Source organism: Triticum dicoccoides, chromosome 1B (genome assembly GCF_002162155.2).
Source record: "Triticum dicoccoides isolate Atlit2015 ecotype Zavitan chromosome 1B, WEW_v2.0, whole genome shotgun sequence".
NCBI lineage: Eukaryota > Viridiplantae > Streptophyta > Magnoliopsida > Poales > Poaceae > Triticum > Triticum dicoccoides.
Genome location: NC_041381.1, coordinates 126,396,387 through 126,417,478, shown reverse-complemented (window position 1 = coordinate 126,417,478; position 21,092 = coordinate 126,396,387). Strand labels below are relative to the sequence as shown.

Sequence of the window (21,092 nt, the reverse complement as noted above, 5' to 3'; positions counted from 1 at the left end):
GCCCAACAACTACTACTAATCTATTGGCTATTGGAGTAGTAAAAGCCGGTCTCATATTGTGCAAGAAGCAAAATAGCTCAGTCATTGATTCCCAGATATCCATCCCTTCTCTCACTCGACAAGATCAAGTCATGCACGCAGTGCAGTTTGACCTTTTTCATTATCCATGTTGTATGTTAACTCTTCGATCTTCAAAGATAGTATAAAAATCTCAGAGTAATCAATATAGTCCTTTTATTCCCCAAAGAGATCCATGTGCACCGATAAATGCATGATCTGCAATGTGTCCGAAAAATATATGAACTGGCTGTAGGAAATATCAACCTTCTCCAATGAAGTTAATTCCGGCAAATAAGTTGAGATACCGGGATGATACGTTTACATTTGGCACCCGGTTTCTGAAGGTCACAAAATCTCCACACATCTTCACAACAAATCAACACCCGTACATGCATGGCGCGTAATTATTCTAGGATATCAATGCGTGCATTTCTGATGGATCGGATTTGTTTCACCAATTCATAGTGGATTGAAACCTTGTTCCTCACCCCATCTCCTTACTTGCGCCTATAAATACACTCGTCCCGTCGACGGGAGGAGCATAGCAAACTCGCTGATCACTCCACTGCACACACAACGCGGTGGTACAATACAATACCATACAACGGTAGGACGCTGAGGACGACGAAGATGGTGGGTAGTGCTAGGGTGCTGCTCGTAGCCGCCGTGGTAGGGTTTTTGGCAACCACGGCGTGCGAAGCTGCCCAGCCGGACTACGCCGCCGCGCTCACCAAGTCGCTGCTCTACTTCGAGGCGCAGCGCTCCGGCAGGCTGCCGCCGACCCAGCGCGTCCAGTGGCGCGCCAACTCGGCCCTCAAGGACGGCGCCGACCACGGGGTAAGCACGCCGGCGATGCATGCATGTGTGGTACGTACGTTGTACGTGTTTGGTTCGTGAATGACGCTGACATGCTTGGTCGATCGACGTGCAGGTGGATCTCACCGGCGGCTACTACGACTCCGGCGACAACGTCAAGTTCGGGTTCCCCATGGCGTTCACGGTGACGATGCTGTCGTGGAGCGTGGTGGAGCACCGGGGCCGGCTGGCCGCGGCGGGGGAGCTGGGCCACGCTCTCCAGGCGGTGCGATGGGGCGCCGACTACCTGGCCAAGGCGCACGCCCGCCCCGATGTGCTCTACGTGAATGTCGGCGACGGCAACTCCGACCACGCTTGCTGGGAGCGGCCGGAGGACATGGACACGCCCCGGAGGGCCTACATGGTGAACGCCACCCACCCGGGCTCCGACGTCGCAGCCGAGACGTCGGCGGCGCTGGCCGCGGCCTCCGTCGCGTTCACGGGGCCGCACGGCGACCCCCGGTGTGCGTCGGCGCTTCTGAAGCACGCGAAACAGGTGCGTACTTTTACTTGCTTACATGCGAGAGACTGGTGCATGTTTTGAGTTTTGGCACACGTATGCACATTGCATTGCATGCACAGCACACAGATTACACAATAGATGGTCAAAAAGCCATTGGTGTAGATAAAAAAATAGAGCGGCGCACATATTAATTTGCGCTTTTAATTGCGCAATTATATGCATGCACAGCACAAATTGGAAGGTTTCTATGGCAACAATCAATTTGAAAATAATGTGAGGGAATTTATTTAGCAAACCATTTCATAGAGTCGTGGTCGTATAGCGGCTAAAAATGGATGCCAAAATAATCATTGCTAGAAAACTGAAGGTGTACTTGTATTTGTGCACACAGACAGACGAAACTGTATCAGCTAATTTCTTGAGTGACTTGCTTCTGCAGTTGTTTCAGTTCGCCAAGAACCACCGTGGCCTCTACCAGAACAGCATTCCATCGGCCAGAAGTTTCTACAGTAGCAGCGGCGACGAGGTATCACATCACTAATTAATGTCACGATAATGAACAGAAACATAGCAGTATTGTAAAGCAAATACTGAAACTTGTTTGGAACAGGACGAGCTGCTGTGGGCAGCTGTCTGGCTCTACATCGCCACCGGCCACCACGAGTACAAGGCCTACATCGCCGGCGACAACAACGTCGGCGGGGTGCGGCAGTCGTTATCCTGGGACGACAAGTTCGTCGGAGCCCAGGCACTGGTCGCCAAGGTAAATGTACCAGATGATCCTAGTATTGGTCTGATGAAGCGACAGCAACTTTTAGCTTCAGGAACTGATGACTATACCGGCCATTCTGCAGCTCATCCTCCAAGGGAAGCTGCCCAACAACGGCCGCCACGCCGAGATGAGGAGCAACGTGGAGAGCTTCCTCTGCAACGTCGTTCAGCACGGTGACGGCCGCAGCGGGCGGCTCACCCCGGGCGGCATGCTCTACCTGCAGCCCTGGTCCAACCTGCAGGACGTCACGACGGCGATGTTCGTCCTCGTCACGCACGCCGACCACCTGGCGGCGGCAAGGGCTTCCCTGCAGTGCGGCGGCGTGAGGCTACCGCCGGCACAGCTCGTCTCGTTCGCCCGGTCACAGGTGGACTACATCCTTGGCAAGAACCCCATGAAGATGAGCTACATGGTTGGGGTAGGAAAGAGGTACCCGACGCAGCCGCACCACCGCGGCGCGTCGCTGCCGTCCCTCACGAACAACCCGGGGAAGATCTCCTGCGGCAAGGGATCCGAGTACTTCCACAGGTCTGCGCCCAACTTGAATGTGATTGACGGCGCCATCGTCGGAGGGCCTGACAACAACGACCATTACGACGATTTTCGGGGAAATTACCAGCAAGGCGAGCCATCGACCTACACTGTCGCGCCCATCGTCGGAGTTCTTGCTAGGCTTCTGCATAACTGATGTTCCTGTTTTCAGTCAAGAGATGTGCAATGTCAATGCCGTCCTTGTAATTTAGGCAGATATAACTTAGTCAATAAAATATTTCATACCGAAAACAACACAGAAATTGTTTCCATCCAAACTCCGAAAAGGACTTCAACATCACAATTCAGGGTGGAACGGTCCGGGCCGGTCCGGTCCCTGACCGAGCCGTCGTTTGGACCGGCCGTCGGCGGTCCGGACCGGACCGGACCGAGCAGCGTCGCGGTCCTGTTTTCAGGGACCGGACCGCAGCGACGAAAGCCCGAGCCGGACCGAGCGGCTCGTTTGGACCGGCCGGTGGTCACCACAGAGCTCGCGCCGGAGCACGGCGACGCGGGGAGGACGCTGGAGGCATAGGGGCTCGTCGTGGAGGTGTCCGGCGACTTCTGTGACTCATGGTGGACGGCACGGCGGCCAGGCAGAGCTCGGGAAGCAACAGCTACGAAGAATCTGGCACGACGGGCAGTCCACGACGGCCAGTGTGCAGCGGCGGTGTAGGGCCTCCCGCTTCAAGTTCTACCTTCCAGGTGATAGATCCGGGCGTGGTGCATCCAGTAGACATGCTTGCCAGCGTCAGGGAGGCCGGTGGCAGCGCGGATGAACGACGGCGGCGCTAACCAGTGCACGACAACGCGCCCGCCACGCAGCTCCGGCCATGTGCTCGCCACGCGCCTGCCACGACGTCGACACGCCCCCGCCACGCCCCTGGCACGCCCTGGGCACGCCCCCGCCACGCCCCCGCCTCGTCCCGACATGCCCCTGCCATGCTCCCGCCATGCCACAGCTCGAGTTCGCCGGTCCGCTCGGTCGGACCGAGCTTTAACCGGACCGGACCGAGGGATTTTCGGTCCCGTTTGCAGGGCCCGGACCGGCTGGATTTCATGCCGGGCCAGGACCGAGCCTGGCAGGACCGAGCGGGCCACGAGCCGGTCCTAAAGACCGCTCGTGCCGTCCACCCTGAATCACAATAGTTCAACATGACATTTTATTCCCTTCCAAATTTTGAAAGTAACTTCAACATATAGTAGATCTCATCATATTGGTAAGAGATCTTGTTTACACTAGGGAGGTGTTTGTTTCGTTGAGTGGTAACGTAAACGTAAAGGGGAACTGAATACAGTCTGTAACAGCTCCGGACTGGACCAACCGCGTTTTGTTTGGTTCTGCAGTGTAAAGGAAACAGGTACCTTAAGAACACATATTTTTTGACTTTAAATCAAGAACATGGACCATTAACCCTAACCTTGAGATATGCAGAGGAGGTTGATGTAGGAGGAAGAGATCAGCTAGAAATCCGCAGATGGCCCTTTGCTCCTCGGCGGCGGATTCAACAGTCCATCCTCGTCGGCATCGGCGGCAGCTGGAGTGGTCGTTGCCGGCGGCTGGAGCAGGACAGGAGGAACGAGGGGAGGCAGCGCCGCTCGACTCGAAGGGGGTCGAGGGGAGGTGGCGATGCTGGATTCGAAGGGGGTCGAAGGGAGGCGGCGGGGCTGACAGATCGAGGGGAGTCGCGGGGGAGGAGGTGGACGGTGCAGACAGATCGAGGGGAGTCGCGGGGGGAGGAGGGCTTGGGGTGAGGAGCGCTCAGGATGGTAAGGAAACGTTGCCGGTGGGGGGTGGGGGGTATCGACTGATAACTAGCCTGGACCCGATTAAGGAGGGATGTGATTACTGAGGGTTGTTACCAAACGCACGGAACGGTTTCTGTTTACAACGTAAACAGTTGACGGGTGAAAAAAGATGAAACAAAGGTAGAGGCTTCAAGAGCAGGTAGACATTCCCTTATCGCCTCTGCAGCTTGCCCAAGCTCCTTTTTTTTGCCCCAGCTCCTTCTCCGACATGATGAGCGTAGGCCGTAGGCACAAGCCTCACCACAATGCCTTTCCCGGCCGTGAGCAAAAATACACAACATCCAAGCACGCATCGACTAAAGGACCAACCGGTACATCGAGCTCGATGCCAAAAATGAGACCAGCCCCCCGGATCTGCCGGGGCGGTTCACCGCTGTCGATTTATTCATCCAACGGTGCCCGGGAATTCCATCGCTATCGTGTTGGGTGAAAATGGAGGCACCACGGCCCACCTCCGCACATTTGCGGCGATTTCGCAGAGAAGTTCATGCAAGATTTCAGATGCGCGAATTTGTTGATGATCAATCCGTTGATCCCACTAGAGATATCCTTCCAAAGATAAATACTCGGTCTGCCGAAGATTCATTAAATATCGACGTCCACTGGGACAAAAACTCAAAATTTTGCCTGTGGTCATCATCAGGATTGCTATAGGACGAGACCGACGCTCCTCCATGGGTCCACTTGGTCCTTCTAGGCTCGAAGGCGTAAATTTCATAAAGTTGGACTTGGGAGTCTGCATGTGCCGGCATTCCTCTAGGATAACGAGTGGTATCTTTCTGAAGGAAATATGCTCTATAGGCAATAATAAAGTTGTTATTTATATTTTCTTATATCATGATAAATGTTTATTATTCATGCTAGAACTGTATTAACCGGAAACTTACTACATGTGTGAATACATAGACAAAACATAGTGTCCCTAGTATGCCTCTACTTGACTAGCTCGTTTATCAAAGATGGTTATGTTTCCTAACCATAGACATGTGTTGTCATTTGATGAACGGGATCACATCATTAGGAGAATGATGTGATGGACAAGACCCATTCATTAGCTTAGCATTATGATCCTTGTAGTTTCATTGCTACTGCTTTCTTCATGACTTATAGACGATCCTCAGACTATGAGATTATGCAACTCCCGAATACCGGAGGAACACCTTTTGTGCTATCAAACGTCACAATGTAACTGGGTGATTATAAAGATGCTCTATAGGTGTCTCCAAAGGTGTTTTTTGGGTTGGCATAGATCGAGATTAGGATTTGTCACTCTGTGTATCGGAGAGGTATCTCTGGGCCCTCTCGGTAATGCTCATCACTATAAGCCTTGCAAGCAATGTGACTAATGAGTTAGTTGCGGGACGAAGCATTATGGAACGAGTAAAGAGACTTGCCGGTAACGAGATTGAACTAGGTATGATGATATCGACGATCGAATATTGGGTAAGTAACATATCGATGACAAAGGGAACAACATATGTTGTTATGCGGTTTGACCGATAAAGATCTTCGCAGAATATGTAGGAGCCAATATGAACATCCAGGTTCCGCTATTGGTTATTGATCGGAGATGTGTCTCGATCATGTCTACATAGTTCTCGAACCCGTAGGGTCCGCACGCTTAACGTGCGATGATGATTTGTATTATGAGTTATGTGTTTTGATGACCGAAGTTTGTTTGGAGTCTCGGATGAGATCACAGACGTGATGAGGAGTCTTGAAATGGTCTAGACATAAAGATTGATATATTTGAAGGCTATATTCGGACATTGAAAAGTTTCTGAGGGATTCTGGTATTTTTCGGAGTACCGGAGAGTTACAGGAAAGGAGAAGTAATGGGCCTTATTGGGCCATACGGGAAAGAAGGAGGCAGGCCAAGGGGAGGTGGCGCCCCCCATGAGTCCGAATGGGACTAGGGGAAGGGGGCGGCCCCCCCCTTACCCTTTCCTACTCCCTCTCTCCTTCCCTCTTTCATTCTCTCCTACTCCAAAAAGGAAAGGGATTCCAACTAGGACTTGGAAGTCCTAGTAGGACTCCATACTCTTGGCGCACCCCTAGGGGGCCGGCCTCTCTCCCTCCCTCCTTTATATACGTGGGCAGGGGGCACCCCAAAGACACGCCAAGTTTTTCCTTAGCTGTGTGCGGTGCCCCCCACCACAGTTACACACCTCGATCATATTGCCGTAGTGCTTAGGCGAAGCCCTGTGTCGGTAACATCATCATCACCGTCGCCACACCATCGTGCTGACAGAACTCACTGATACGTCTCCAACATATCTATAATTTTTTATTGCTCCATGCTATATTATCTACTGTTTTGGGCAATATTGGGCTTTATTATCCACTTTTACATTATTTTTGGGACTAACCTATTAACCGGAGGCCCAGCCCAGATTTAATATTTTATGCCTATTTCAGTGTTTCGAGGAAAAGGAATATCAGACGGAGTCAAAATGGAACGAAATCAACTAGAGAAGTTATTTTTGGAAGGAAACTCACCTGATGGACTTGGACCCCATGTCAGAAGATACAGGACGTGCTCACGAGGGTGGGGGGCGCGCCCACCCACCCCACCCCCCGGGCGCGCCCCCTGCCTCGTGGGGCCCCTGTAGCTCCACCGACGTACTCCTTTCACCCATATATACCTACGTACCCTAAAACTTCCAGAACAGAAGATAGATCAGGAGTTCCGCCGCCGAAAGCCTCTGTAGCCACCAAAAACCTCTCGGGAGCCCGTTCCGGCACCCTGCCGGAGGGGGAACCCATCACCGGTGGCCATATTCATCATCCCGGCGCTATCCATGACGAGGAGGGAGTAGTTCACCCTCGGGGCTGAGGGTATGTACCAGTAGCTATGTGTTTGATCTCTATCTCTCGTGTTCCCTCTAGGGCACGATCTTGATGTATCCCGAGCTTTGCTATTGTAGTTGGATCTTATGACGTTTCCCCCCTCTACTCTCTTGTGATGAATTGAGTTTCCCCTTTGAAGTTATCTTATCGGATTGAGTCTTTTATGAGAACACTTGATGTATGTCTTACCGTGATTATCTGTGGTGACGATGGGATATCATGTGCCACTTGATGTATGTTTTGGTGATCAACTTGCGGGTTTCGTGACATTGGGAACCTATGCATAGGGGTTGGCACACATTCTTGACTCTCCGATAAAAACTTTGGGGCACTCTTTGAAGTACTTTTATGTTGGTTGGATGAATCTGAGATTGTGTGATGCATATCGTATAATCATGCCCACGGATACTTGAGGTGACAATGGAGTATCTAGGTGACATTAGGGTTTTGGTTGATTTGTGTCTTAAGGTGTTATTCTAGTACGAACTCTTTTATAGATTGATCCAAAAGAATAGCTTTGAGGTGGTTTCGTACCCTACCATAATCTCTATGTTTGTTCTCCGCTATTAGTGGCTTCGGAGTGACTCTTTGTTGCATGTTGAGGGCTTGTTATATGATCTTTCTATGTTATTATTGTTGAGAGAACTTGCACTAGTGAAAGTATGAACACTAGGCCTTGTTTCCTATCATTGCAATACCGTTTACGCTCACTTTTACCACTTGTTACCCTGCTGTTTTTATTATTTCAGATTACAAAAACCTATATCCACTATCTATTTTGCACTTGTATCACCATCTCTTCGCCGAACTAGTGCACCTATACAATTTACCATTGTATTGGGTGTGTTGGGGACACAAGAGACTCTTTGTTATTTGGTTGCAGGGTCGTTTGAGAGAGACCATCTTCATCCTACGCCTCCCACGGATTGATAAACCTTAGGTCATCCACTTGAGGGAAATTTGCTACTGTCCTACAAACCTGTGCACTTGCACGCCCAACAACGTCTACAAGAAGAAGGTTGTGTAGTAGACATCAAGATCTTTTCTGGCGCCGTTGCCTGGGAGGTGAGTGCTTGAAGGTATATCTTTAGATCTTGCAATCGAATCTTTTTGTTTCTTGTTTTAGCACTAGTTAGTCTATAAAAGAAAATTACAAAAAATGGAGTTAAGTTTGTCTCGTACGCTTCGTCTTTTTAATATCTTTCGTGAGTATGATGGAAAGGATAATTGTGCTCAAGTGCTAGAAGAAGAAATCTCTAAATTGTTTGGCACTAAATATTTGAATGATGAGTATGATTGCAATATTGTTAGTATAAATTCCTTGAATATCCATGATGCTAATGATATGCAAAGCCACAAGCTTGGGGAAGCTATGTTTGATGAAGATGATATTTTTTGTCCCCCAAGCTTTGATGAGCAAATTTACTATGATGAAATCATGCATCCTATCTATGATGATTATTGTGATGACACGTATGCTTTAAAGAATAATGATAACCATGAAACTTGTCATCTTGATCTTAATTTTCAATCACATGATAGTTATTTTGTTGAGTTTTCTCCCACTACTATTCCGAATGAGAAGAATTTTCCTTATGTGGAGAGTAGTAAATTTTCTATGCTTGTAGATCATGAAAAGAATGCTTTAGATGTTGTTTATATTGTTGGATTCATTCATGATGCTACTGAAAATTATTATGAGGGAGGAACATATGCTTGTAGAAATTGCAATAATGTCAAGTTTCCTCTCTATGTGCTTAAATTTTTGAAGCTATGCTTGTTTTACCTTCCTATGCAAGTTGATTATTGTTCCCATAAGTTGTTTGCTCACAAAATCCCTATGCATAGGAAGTGGTTAGACTTAAATGTGCTAGTCTTCTGCTTCATGATGCTCCCGTTATGTTTCAATCCTTATCTTTTATGTGAGCATCATTGTCAACATCATGCCTAGCTAGAAAGGCATTAAAGAAAAGCGCTTGTTGGGAGACAACCCAATATTTATCCTTACTGTTTTTGTGTGTTCACATGATTATGCTATTGTAGTAATCATGTTTTATAGCTTTTGTTTCAATAAAGTGCCAAGTAAGACCTTTAGGATAGCTTGCGGTGATAGTTGTGTTGATCCTGCTGAAAATCAGAAACTTTTGCACCCAGTAAATTAGTTTTGTTAATTCACAGAAACGTGCTTCTGATCTGATTCTTTTTGCTCTGGATTGGTACACAAATTGCTTAGGACTTCTAGTTTGGTAGGAGTTTTGGAGTCCCCGAAGTATGCGTTTGATACAGATTACTACAGACTGTTCTGTTTTTGACAGATTCTGTTTTCTATGTGTTGTTTGCTTATTTTGATGAATCTATAGCTAATAAAATAGTTTATAAACCATAGAGAAGTTGGAATACAGTAGGTTTAACACCAATATGAATTTAGAATGAGTTCATTACAGTACCTAAGTGGTGGTTTTTATTTTCTTATACTAACGGAGCTTACGAGTTTTCTGTTGAGTTTTGTGTTGTGGAGTTTTCATGTTTTGGGTAAAGATTCGATGGACTATGGAATAAAGAGTGGTAAGAGCCTAAGCTTGGGGATGAACAAGGCACCCCAAGGTAACATTCAAGGACAACCAAGAGCCTAAGCTTGGGGATTCCCCGGAAGGCATCCCCTCTTTCGCCTTCGTTCATCGGTAAACTTTTCTTGGAGCTATATTTTTATTCACCACATGATATGTGTTTTGCTTGGAGCGTCATTTTATTTTGTTAGTTTTTGCTTGCTGTTATTTAGAATAATGTTTTGCATCTTTAGTTTCAATAAAGAAGTCAAGGATAGCCTTTGTCATGCTTATTTTGCTAGTATACATGTTGCTGTTTGAAAACAGAAAGTTTACCGCTGTTGCAAAAATTCCCTAGAAAAGTCAGAGAGTAGTATAATGTTGAATCTTTTTGCATTTTGAGATCTGATAAATTTATTACAGTGGGAATTTTATTTCATAATTTTTGGAGTTAGGTAAGTATGATGACTCTTGCATTCTTTACAGACTGTACTGTTTTGGCAGATTGCTGTTATGTTTGCATTGTTTGCATATGTTTGTTTGTTTAATGATTCTATTTGAGGATAGGAGTATTAAATATGCAGAGGCATTTAGTATTCAATGTTGAATAATAATTTTAGCGATTTTTTACAGTAGAAAATGATACAGTTTTGCATTGGTTTATACTAACCTATCTCACGAGTTCTTGTTGAGTTTGTTGTGAATGAAGCTTTTGATAAAAAGAGAAACCATGATATGAGAGGAATTAAGGAGACACAAAAGCTCTAGCTTGGGGATGCCCAAGGCACCCCAAGATAATATTTCAAGAAGTCTCAAGCATCTACGCTTGGGGATGCCCCGGTAGGCATCCCACCTTTCTCCAACAACTATCGGTTAGTATCGGTTGAGCCTAAGATTTTGTTTCTTCACATAAGTTGTGCTATCCTTGCAATATAGTTATTTAGCTTTGCTTGCTGTTTGAATACAATACCAAGATCTGAGATTATTAAATGGGAGAGTCTTCGCATTGTTGCATAATTATTTAGCTACTCATTGACCTTCACTTATATCTTTCGGAGTAGTTTGTCATTTGCTCTAGTGCATCACTTATATCTTTTAGAGCATGGTGGTAGTTTTATTTTGAAGAAATAGATGAACTCTCATGATTAACTTATATTATTTTGAGAGTCTTAAATAGCATGGTAATTTTCTTAAATAATCATAATATGCTAAGCATACAAGATTTGTAAGAATTCTTATGAGTGTGTTGAATAGTAAGAGAAGTTCGATGCTTGATGATTGTTTTGAGATATGAAGATGGTGATATTAGAGTCATGCTAGTTGGGTGATTATGAATTTAAAAAATGCTTGTGTTGAAGTTAGCAAGTCCCGTAGCATGCACGTATGGTTAAAGTTGTGTAACAAATTTGAAATATGAAGTGTACCTGGCTTGTGCATCCTTATGAGTGGCGGTCGGGGACGAGCGATGGTCTTTTCCTACCAATCTATCCCCCTAGGAGCATGCACGTAGTACTTGATTTTTGTTGACTTCTAAATTTTTGCAATAAGTATATGAGTTCTTTTGATTAATGTTGAGTCCATGGATTATACGCACTCTCACCTTTCCGCCTTTGCTAGCCTCTTCGGTACCGTGCATTGCCCTTTCTCACCTTGAGAGTTGGTGCAAACTTCGCCGGTGCATCCAAACCCCGTGATACGATACGATCTATCACACATAAACCTCCTTATATCTTCCTCAAAACAGCCACCATACCTACCTATCATGGCATTTCCATAGCCATTCCGAGATATATTGCCATGCAACTTCCATCATCATATTCATGACATACATTACTTTTGTCATATTGCCATTGCGTGATCATGTAGTTGACATCGTATTTGTGGCAAAGCCACCATGCATTATTTTTCATACATGTCACTCTTGATTCATTGCACCATCCCGGTACACCGCCGGAGGCATTCATATAGAGTCATATCTTGTTCTAAAGTTTCGAGTTGTAATCCTTATGTTGTAATCAATAGAAGTATGATGATCATCATTATTAGAGCATTGCCCAAAAAAAAGAGAAGAAGAAAGGCCAAAGAAAAAAAAAAGAAGAAGGCCCAAAAAAAAGAGAAAATAAAAAAATAAAATAAAAAGGGCAATGCTACTATCTCTTTTTCCACACTTGTGCTTCAAAGTAGCACCTTGTTCTTCATGTAGTGAGTCTCATATATTGTGCTTCAAAGTAGCACCTTGTTCTTCATGTAGTGAGTCTCATAAGTTGTATTTTTATACTAGTGGGAATTTTTCATTATAGAACTTGGCTTGTATATTCCTACGATGGGCTTCCTCAAATGCCCTAGATCTTCGTGAGCAAGCAAGTTGGATGCACACCCACTAGTTTTCTTTTGTTGAGCATTCATAGCTCTAGTGCATCCGTTGAATGGCAATCCCTACTCCTCATGTTGACATCAATTGATGGGCATCTCCATAGCCTGTTGATTATCCTCGTCAATGTGAGACTTTCTCCTTTTTTGTCTTCTCCACACAATCCCCATCATCATATTCTATTCCACCCATAGTGCTATATCCATGGCTCACGCTCATGTATTGCGTGAAGGTTGAAAAAGTTTGAGATTATTTAAGTATGAAACAATTGCTTGGCTTGTCATCGGGGGTATAGAAGTTGGGAACATCTTTGTGTGACGAAAATGAAGCATAGCCTAACTATATGATTTTGTTGGGATGACCTTTCTTTTGCCATGCTATTTTGAGAAGACATGATTACTTTTATTAGTATGCTTGAAGTATTATTATTTTTGTGTCAATATGAACTTTTGTCTTGAATCTTTCGGATCTGAATATTCATGCCACAATTAAGAAGATTTACATTGAAATTATGCCAAGTAGCACTCCGCATCAAAAATTCTTTTTTTATCATTTACCTACTCGAGGACGAGCAGGAATTAAGCTTGGGGATGCTTGATACGTCTCCAACGTATCTATAATTTTTGATTGCTCCATGCTATATTATCTACTATTTTGGGCAATATTGGGCTTTGTTATCCACTTTTATATTATTTTTGGGACTAACCTATTAACCGGAGGCCCAGCCCAGATTTGCTGTTTTATGCCTATTTCAGTGTTTCGAGGAAAAGGAATATCAGACGGAGTCAAAATGGAACGAAATCAACTGGAGAAGTTATTTTTGGAAGGAAACCCACCTGATGGACTTGGACCCCACGTCAGAAGATACGGGAGGTGCTCACGAGGGTGGGGGGCGCACCCACCCCCCACCCCCCGGGCGCGCCCCCTGCCTTGTGGGGCCCCCATAGCTCCACAGACGTACTCCTTTCACCCATATATACCTACGTACCCTAAAACTTCTAGAACAGAAGATAAATCGGGAGTTCCGCCGCCGAAAGCCTCTGTAGCCACCAAAAACCTCTCGGGAGCCCGTTCCGGCACCCTGCCGGAGGGGGAACCCATCACCGGTGGCCATCTTCATCACCGGTGCTATCCATGACGAGGAGGGAGTAGTTCACCCTCGGGGCTGAGGGTATGTACCAGTAGATATGTGTTTGATCTCTCTCTCTCTCTCATGTTCTCTCTTGTGTTCCCTCTAGGGCACGATCTTGATGTATCCCGAGCTTTGCTATTGTAGTTGGATCTTATGATGTCCCCCCCTCTACTCTCTTGTGATGAATTGAGTTTCCCCTTTGAAGTTATCTTATCGGATTGAGTCTTTTATGAGAACACTTGATGTATGTCTTGCCGTGATTATCTGTGGTGACAATGGGATATCATGTGCCACTTGATGTATGTTTTGGTGATCAAATTGTGGGTTTCGTGACATTGGGAACCTATGCATAGGGGTTGGCACACGTTCTTGACTCTCCGATAGAAACTTTGGGGCACTCTTTGAAGTACTTTTATGTTGGTTGGATGAATCTGAGATTGTGTGATGCATATCGTATAATCATGCCCACGGATACTTGAGGTGACAATGGAGTATCTAGGTGACATTAGGGTTTTGGTTGATTTGTGTCTTAAGGTATTATTCTAGTACGAACTCTTTTATAGATTGATCCGAAAGAATAGCTTTGAGGTGGTTTCGTACCCTACCATAATCTCTATGTTTGTTCTCCGCTATTAGTGGCTTCAGAGTGACTCTTTGTTGCATGTTGAGGGCTTGTTATATGATCTTTCTATGTTATTATTGTTGAGAGAACCTGCACTAGTGAAAGTATGAACCCTAGGCCTTGTTTCCTATCATTGCAATACCGTTTACGCTCACTTTTACCACTTGTTACCTTGCTGTTTTTATTATTTCAGATTACAAAAACCTATATCTACTATCTATTTTGCACTTGTATCACCATCTCTTCGCCGAACTAGTGCACCTATACAATTTACCATTGTATTGGGTGTGTTGGGGACACAAGAGACTCTTTGTTATTTGGTTGCAGGGTTGTTTGAGAGAGACCATCTTCATCCTATGCCTCCCACGGATTGATAAACCTTAGGTCATCCACTTGAGGGAAATTTGATACTGTCCTACAAACCTGTGCACTTGCAGGCCCAACAACGTCTACAAGAAGAAGGTTGTGTAGTAGACATCACTCACCCTCGTCATCAACTAGATCAAGAGCATGAGGGACGTTGTCGAGTTGAACGTGTGCTGAACGCGGAGGTGTCGTACGTTCGGTACTTGGATCGGTTGGATTGCGAAGACATTCGACTACATCAACCGCGTTACTAAATGCTTCCGCTTTTGGTCTACGAGGGTACGTGGACACACTCTCGCCTCTCGTTGCCATGCATCTCCTAGATAGATCTTGCGTGATCGCAGGAATTTTTTTGAAATACTATGTTCCACAATAGTGGCATCCGAGCCAGGTCTATGCGTAGATGTTTTATTCACGAGTAGAACACAAAGAATTGTGGGCAATAGTAGTCATACTGCTTACCACTAATGTCTTACTTTGATTCAACGGTATTATTGGATGAAGTGGCCCGGACCGACATTACATGACCGCGTTCATGAGACTGGTTCTACCGACATGCTTTTGCACATAGGTGGCTGGCGGGTGTCTGTTTCTCCAACTTTAGTTGAATCGAGTTTGACTACGGTTGGTCCTTGTTGAAGGTTAAAACAACACACTTGACAAAAAATCGTTGTGGTCTTGATGCGTAGGTAAGAACGGTTCTTGCTAGAAGCCCGTAGCAGCCACGTAAAATTTGCAACAACAAAGTAGAGGACGTCTAACTTGTTTTTGCAGGGCTTGCTGTGATGTGATATGGTCAACATATGATGTGATATAAATTGTTGTATGAGATGATCATGTTTTGTAACAGAGTTATCGGCAACTGGCAGGAGCCATATGGTTATCGCTTCATTGTATGCAATGCAATCGCCATGTAATTGCTTTACTTTATCACTAAGCGGTAGCGATAGTCGTAGAAGCAATACTTGGCGAGACAACAACGATGCTACGATGGAGATCAAGGTGTCGCGCCGGTGACGATGGAGATCATGACGATGCTTCGGTGGTGGAGATCATAAGCACAAGATGATGATGGCTATATCATGTCACATATTTTGATTGCATGTGATGTTTATCTTTTATGCATCTTATTTTGCTTAGTATGGCGGTAGCATTATAAGATGATCCCTTAATAAATTTAAAGGTATAAGTGTTCTCCCTGAGTATACCGTTGCTACAGTTCATCATGCTGAGACACCACCTGATGATCGGGTGTGATAAGCTCTACGTTGACATACAACGGGTGCAAGCCAATTTTGCACACGCAGAATACTCGGGTTAAACTTGATGAGCCTAGCATATGCAGATATGGCCTCGGAACACTGAGACCGAAAGGTCGACGTGAATCATATAGTAGATATGATCAACATAGTGATGTTCACCATTGAAAACTACTCCATCTCACGTGATGATCGGACATGGTTTAGTTGATATGAATCACATGATCATTTAGATGACTAGAGGGATGTCTATCTAAGTGGGAGTTCTTAAGTAATATGATTAATTGAAATTTAATTTATCATGAACTTAGTCCTGATAGTATTTTGCAAATTATGTTGTAGATCAATAGCTCGTGTTGTAGCTTCCCTTTCTTTTTGATATGTTCCTAGAGAAAAATAGGTTGAAAGATGATAGTAGCAATGATGCGGACTGGGTCCGTGATATGAGGTTTATCCTCATTGCTGCGTAGAAGAATTATGTCCTTGATGCACCGCTAGGTGACAGACCTATTGCAGGAGCAGACACAGACGTTATGAATGTTCGGCTAGCTCAATATGATGACTACTTGATAGTTTAGTGCACCATGCTTTACGGCTTAGAAACGGGACTTAAAAAACGTTTTGAACGCCACACAACATATGAGATGTTCCAAGAGCTGAAATTGGTATTTCAAACTCATGCCCATGTCGAGAGGTATGAGACCTCCAACAAGTACTTCGCCTAAAAGATGGAGGAGAATTGCTCAGCTAGTGAGCATGTACTCAAAATGTCTAGTTACTACAATCGCTTGAATCAATTGGGAGTTAATCTTCTAGATAAGATAGTGATTGACAGAGTTCTCTACTCACCATCACCAAGTTACTGGAACTTCGTGATGAACTATAGTATGCAAGGGATGAAGAAAATGATTCCCGAGCTCTTCGTGGTCACTGGTACGTGTCGGTGCTATACAAACGGTTTTAAACCCCTTTCCGCAATGGCATTTGGAACCGTCGCCAAGTGAGTGTGGGCGATAGGGGGTCCTTCCCACACGACCCAGAAATCGTTGGGAATAGGCCCTCCCGGGACACAAGATGAGTTCGTGTGTGATCGTCTGACCCATGGAAACCCAATCATTTCCAAAGGTATGTACATCCCACACGGTGAATCCCAAAAAACATTTTCGTAGGTATGTACATCTCACACGATGAATCCCAGAAAAACATTTCCGTAGGTATGTATATCACAGACAGTCAATCCAAGGAATACGTGTCCGTTCTTATGTACATCCCACACAGTCAATCCAAGGAAAATGTTTCCGTTCCTATGTACATCCCACACAGTCGATCCAGGAAAACGTTTCCATTCGTATGTACATCCCACATAGGTTTATGTATAGGCTCGTGTCTGATACGTGTAACTATCACACACGCTCTGCCTTGGTTAACCGTTCGCTTTTATCAACTACATCACACACGATTTGATGAAGAAAACTGTGTGGCATTGGGCTATCCATCACAAGCGTTTTTACTTCTAGAACCATTTGCACAGTTCCATGACCCATTTCGTAGATTTATTAGTTTACAATTAATAATTCCAGTATTATGGAAATTCACATTTCATATCGAATAGTTGTTTGTCAATTTCATATCAGGCACATAGATATATTTTAACATCACAGTACGATAGCTACCGGAAAACGGCACAGTACAACATATAGATTGTTCAACTTCATAAGAACAATATTAGAACAATATATTCATTTCCCTAATCGAGATCATCTAGGCTCGCCTTATCCACCTCTGCTTTCAGTTCAATAAGAACATGTTTTGCACTAGCCAACTGGGAAAGTGCCTCCTCCTTCTCCAACACCATCATAGCAAAGTTTGATTTAAAAAATCTGAGCTCATTCTCCAACTTCCTCTTTTTATCACGCATCTTCAAATATTCTTCAGCATTGACAACACTATCTCTAAGCCTACCTCTGTTCTCTTCCTGAGACATGCTCCAGAGCTTTGCTAGGCACATCTTCAAAGACTGTGCCACTCTTGATCAACCCACTCCAAGTAAGAACAATTTTGTTAATCCTCTAATATTTAAACCTAGATCAGTAACAATTGTAGGGAAGATAGGTTTATAGCAACATAGAAAATCACCAATTCTTATTTTGAAAAACTGAAGAAACAGGTTAATTATGACATATCTTCTCAAAAAGATCAATGTGCAAATGAATTAATTGCTACTGACACAACAACCAAATTCTGAAACATCAGAAGCTATAATTAACTACAACAATGCTACAAGTTCTTACTCCTGTACTATAAATAAAAAATTGAACATTTTAGGAGGAAGGTAAATATAACTGCAATAGCATAGCGATAGCGTTTGGATGACAGCAAATTGATACTAACAGGTGTGTACATGCACAAATTTAGTAACATAGAACTAATAACACTAAGGCATCCACTATGTATGCCAAAACCAGTGTAAAGACAACTGTTGCTACATCTCGCATCGTGCCCTGCACTGGCGAGCCAATGCACGCCGAACTCCGGAGCACCTAGTTGCTCTGACGCCCAGTTCCTTTGTGCCATAAAGATTTAGTATTTTACTGCTAGGCTGGTCGGATGTCTGAACAAGTTGGCTCCACAAACTGCTGAAGGGGTGACAAATAATTTTCTAACGGCACCACTGATGAGATGGCAACATTTTTAGATACTAGGTACAAACTGTGACACTGTCTTAGGATGCGTTTGTTGAAGGTGTGGCATGAATGGGTTGGGACCATGACAGTGTCTGAATCACATCTAACAAATGATTTGTAACGATGAAAGAGGGTCTAACCTTCTCTACACATGCCAGAAACTTCCTTCCATTGTCCACAGATTCAAACTCAACTAGCTTCATGCATGGAGATTGATGGTGACAACGAGCAGACAGATCTTCAGCCACCCCGCTCCATTCGCTGCAACTGATGGTCCTAGGAAACTACAAGAGGAAGAAATAACTCAAATCGATCACTGGGTAAAAACCCTTCATTCAAAGTCATAGCCCGAGAGAGAGAGAAGAGAGGCATACCCAGGTGGTGAAGGAGTCGTCATCGGAGGAGGAACCGCTGGAGAGGTCTTTGAAGAAGACCATGGCGACCCTGGCGGTAGGATGCGATACGGCGAGAGCGAGGAAGTGGCTATAGATTAGGAAGGAAGGAATGGGGAAACATGGGAAATGTGACTTGTGGTCGGGGAGAAAAGGGGATGGGGAGGGGGAGGGTAGATATTTCGACAGTAGGCCAAAAAAATTGAAATGTGGAGGGAAACTTTGCGCGCGGTGCCACCGGACACCATTCACTTTGAATGATAGTGTGCATCGCAAACGATTCTTCTGCTTAACGCGCATGGGATGAGTTTGATAATTGAAATTTTGGTGTAAATTTCCCCGCGTACGTCATTGCGTAATTTAACATCGCTCGCTAATTTGGGCATACAAAACAGCATACAACACACATACCAGACTTACTGAATCGAGCAATTTTAGTAATTAAATAGAGTCAGTTCACCTAAACATTGCTCTAACAAAAGACCAGAATTAAAAACAAAGCCCAAGTACGAATAATTTTAACAAATCCGCCGCCGCGCCGGCCTATGCATCGCTGGTGTGAGATGAGATGTTGATGACTTGTCCTGGTCCTCGTCCTAAGCGCCGCCCTCAAGGTTGTAGTACTTGTAGTAGTGGCTGCGCCAGAGCTCGCATTGGTTCTCCATCGCCTATTCCTCGACGGACAGACTCTTCTCTACCTTGACCTGGGCCACGCGCAACTCCTCCTCCCAGTGCTCCTCGATCTCCGCTGCCTCTTGCATCTCCAGCTCCCGCTCGACGACCTCATGAGGAAGCAGGTGCTCCATGGCCACCGCCGCCTTTTCAGACATGGGTTGCATGCTGGATTCTGAGGTGGCCTGGACTATCTTTGCATGGATGGCCTTGAACCGGGCTAGGGCGACATCGGCGGCATGGACAGCAGCTCGAGCACTCTCGGCGTTTGCAGCCGCCATCGCAGCAGCAACAGCTGCAGCCGTCTCGGCTGCTGCAGTTGCCCTGTCGGCTGCCGCAGACGCCCTCTCGACGGAAGCGGCCGCGCTCAATGCGGATGCGGTGGCACTCTCGGTGTAGGCGGCCATGCTCTCGGCGTAGGCAGTGGCGCTCGGGGGGGGGGCCTTCGTACGGGCCTTCGTGAAGCATTTCCACGGTGTCATCTTTGCAAGAAGGGGGTGCGGGAATGGGGATCGGGATTTTCGGATTTGTGGGTTGTCGGCACTGGAGCAGACGAGCCGGTGAAGCTTAAGGAGGAAGAGTTAAATAGACCCAGAATTTTTCATCGCAAACGATTCCTACAGAACAACTGTGTGTGATGTGGCAGATATTTTTTATTAGCTGTGAAAGACAAATTTGGAGTAAAGTCGCAACGAATGGTGTTTTATATGTATGAGAAAATTTGTAGTACTAATACAACTGTCATGTCAAATTTTGGAAAATTTCAGGGGCCATTTGACCTTTTAAAACATTTAAGTGATTTTCTAGCCATTTAATGACCATAATTGAAATTTGAACTACATGTACATGCAGCAGCTAACCAAAACGGTTTGAAAAGTCATATTTTGTGTACTTGTGTGCGATTTAATTACACGTGTAGTAAATTTAAAGGAATTTACAAACATATTGGTCTAACGGCTATGACACAATTAAGGATGGAATGTCATGGCATTTTAATTCCAAAAAATTAAAAATATGAAACCTTGCTTGAGGTAATGTCATACCACCAAGATGATGTGGTATAAAAATTGGCCTGTTTGATGAAAGTTTGGACACACACCCCTCACAAACTAGAGCAACTCACTAGAAGGCTCGTGGTTCCTAGACGAAACAATGTATGTTTGCTGACGAATGGCAGATAGCTTCCTCTTATGGCCTTCAAAAATTTTCTACTTGTAATGTACACTGATACTAACTGTCATGTGAAAATTTTGAAAATTTCAGGGGCAATTTGACCTTTTGAAGACCTTTAAGTGATTTTCTAGCCATTTAATAACCGTAATTCAAATTTGAACTAGATGTACATGCAACGGCTAACCATACCGGTTTGAAAAATCATATTTGTGTACTTGTGTGCGAGTTAATTCCATGTGCAGTAAATTAGAAGGAATTTTCATATTGGTCTCACGGTATGGACACATGTACATGCATGGAGTGCCATGGCATTTTAATTCCAAAATATTAAAAAATGATCAGGAAAACATGAAACTTTGCTTGATGTAATGTCATGCCACCAAGATGATGTGGTACAAAAGTTGGCCTATTTGATGAAAGTTTTGACACACACCCCTCACAAATCAGACCAACTCACTAGAAGGCTCGTGGTTTCGAGAGGGAACAATGCATGTTTGATGACGAACGGCAGATAGCTTCCTCTTACGGCCTTCAA

The 21,092-nt window shown here is 44.9% G+C and overlaps 1 protein-coding gene and 1 long non-coding RNA gene across 2 annotated transcripts; one reads left to right on the top strand and one right to left on the bottom strand.

Annotated features, from left to right (window-relative positions):
* The first annotated feature begins 619 nt into the window (after positions 1-619).
* Positions 620-2,940, top strand: LOC119302554 (endoglucanase 14-like). The gene is made up of 5 exons (XM_037579589.1): positions 620-897; positions 992-1,411; positions 1,818-1,904; positions 1,989-2,141; positions 2,233-2,940. Exons 1-5 carry the CDS (start codon positions 691-693, stop codon positions 2,836-2,838), a joined length of 1,473 nt encoding a protein of 490 aa, XP_037435486.1. The 5' UTR covers positions 620-690; the 3' UTR covers positions 2,839-2,940.
* An 887-nt stretch (positions 2,941-3,827) lies between these two features.
* LOC119302547 lies at positions 3,828-4,423 on the bottom strand. The gene is made up of 2 exons (XR_005147642.1): positions 4,103-4,423; positions 3,828-4,022 (listed from the first exon to the last, which is right to left on the bottom strand). It is a non-coding gene; the product is annotated as an uncharacterized LOC119302547 (long non-coding RNA).
* Positions 4,424-21,092: the final 16,669 nt, after the last annotated feature.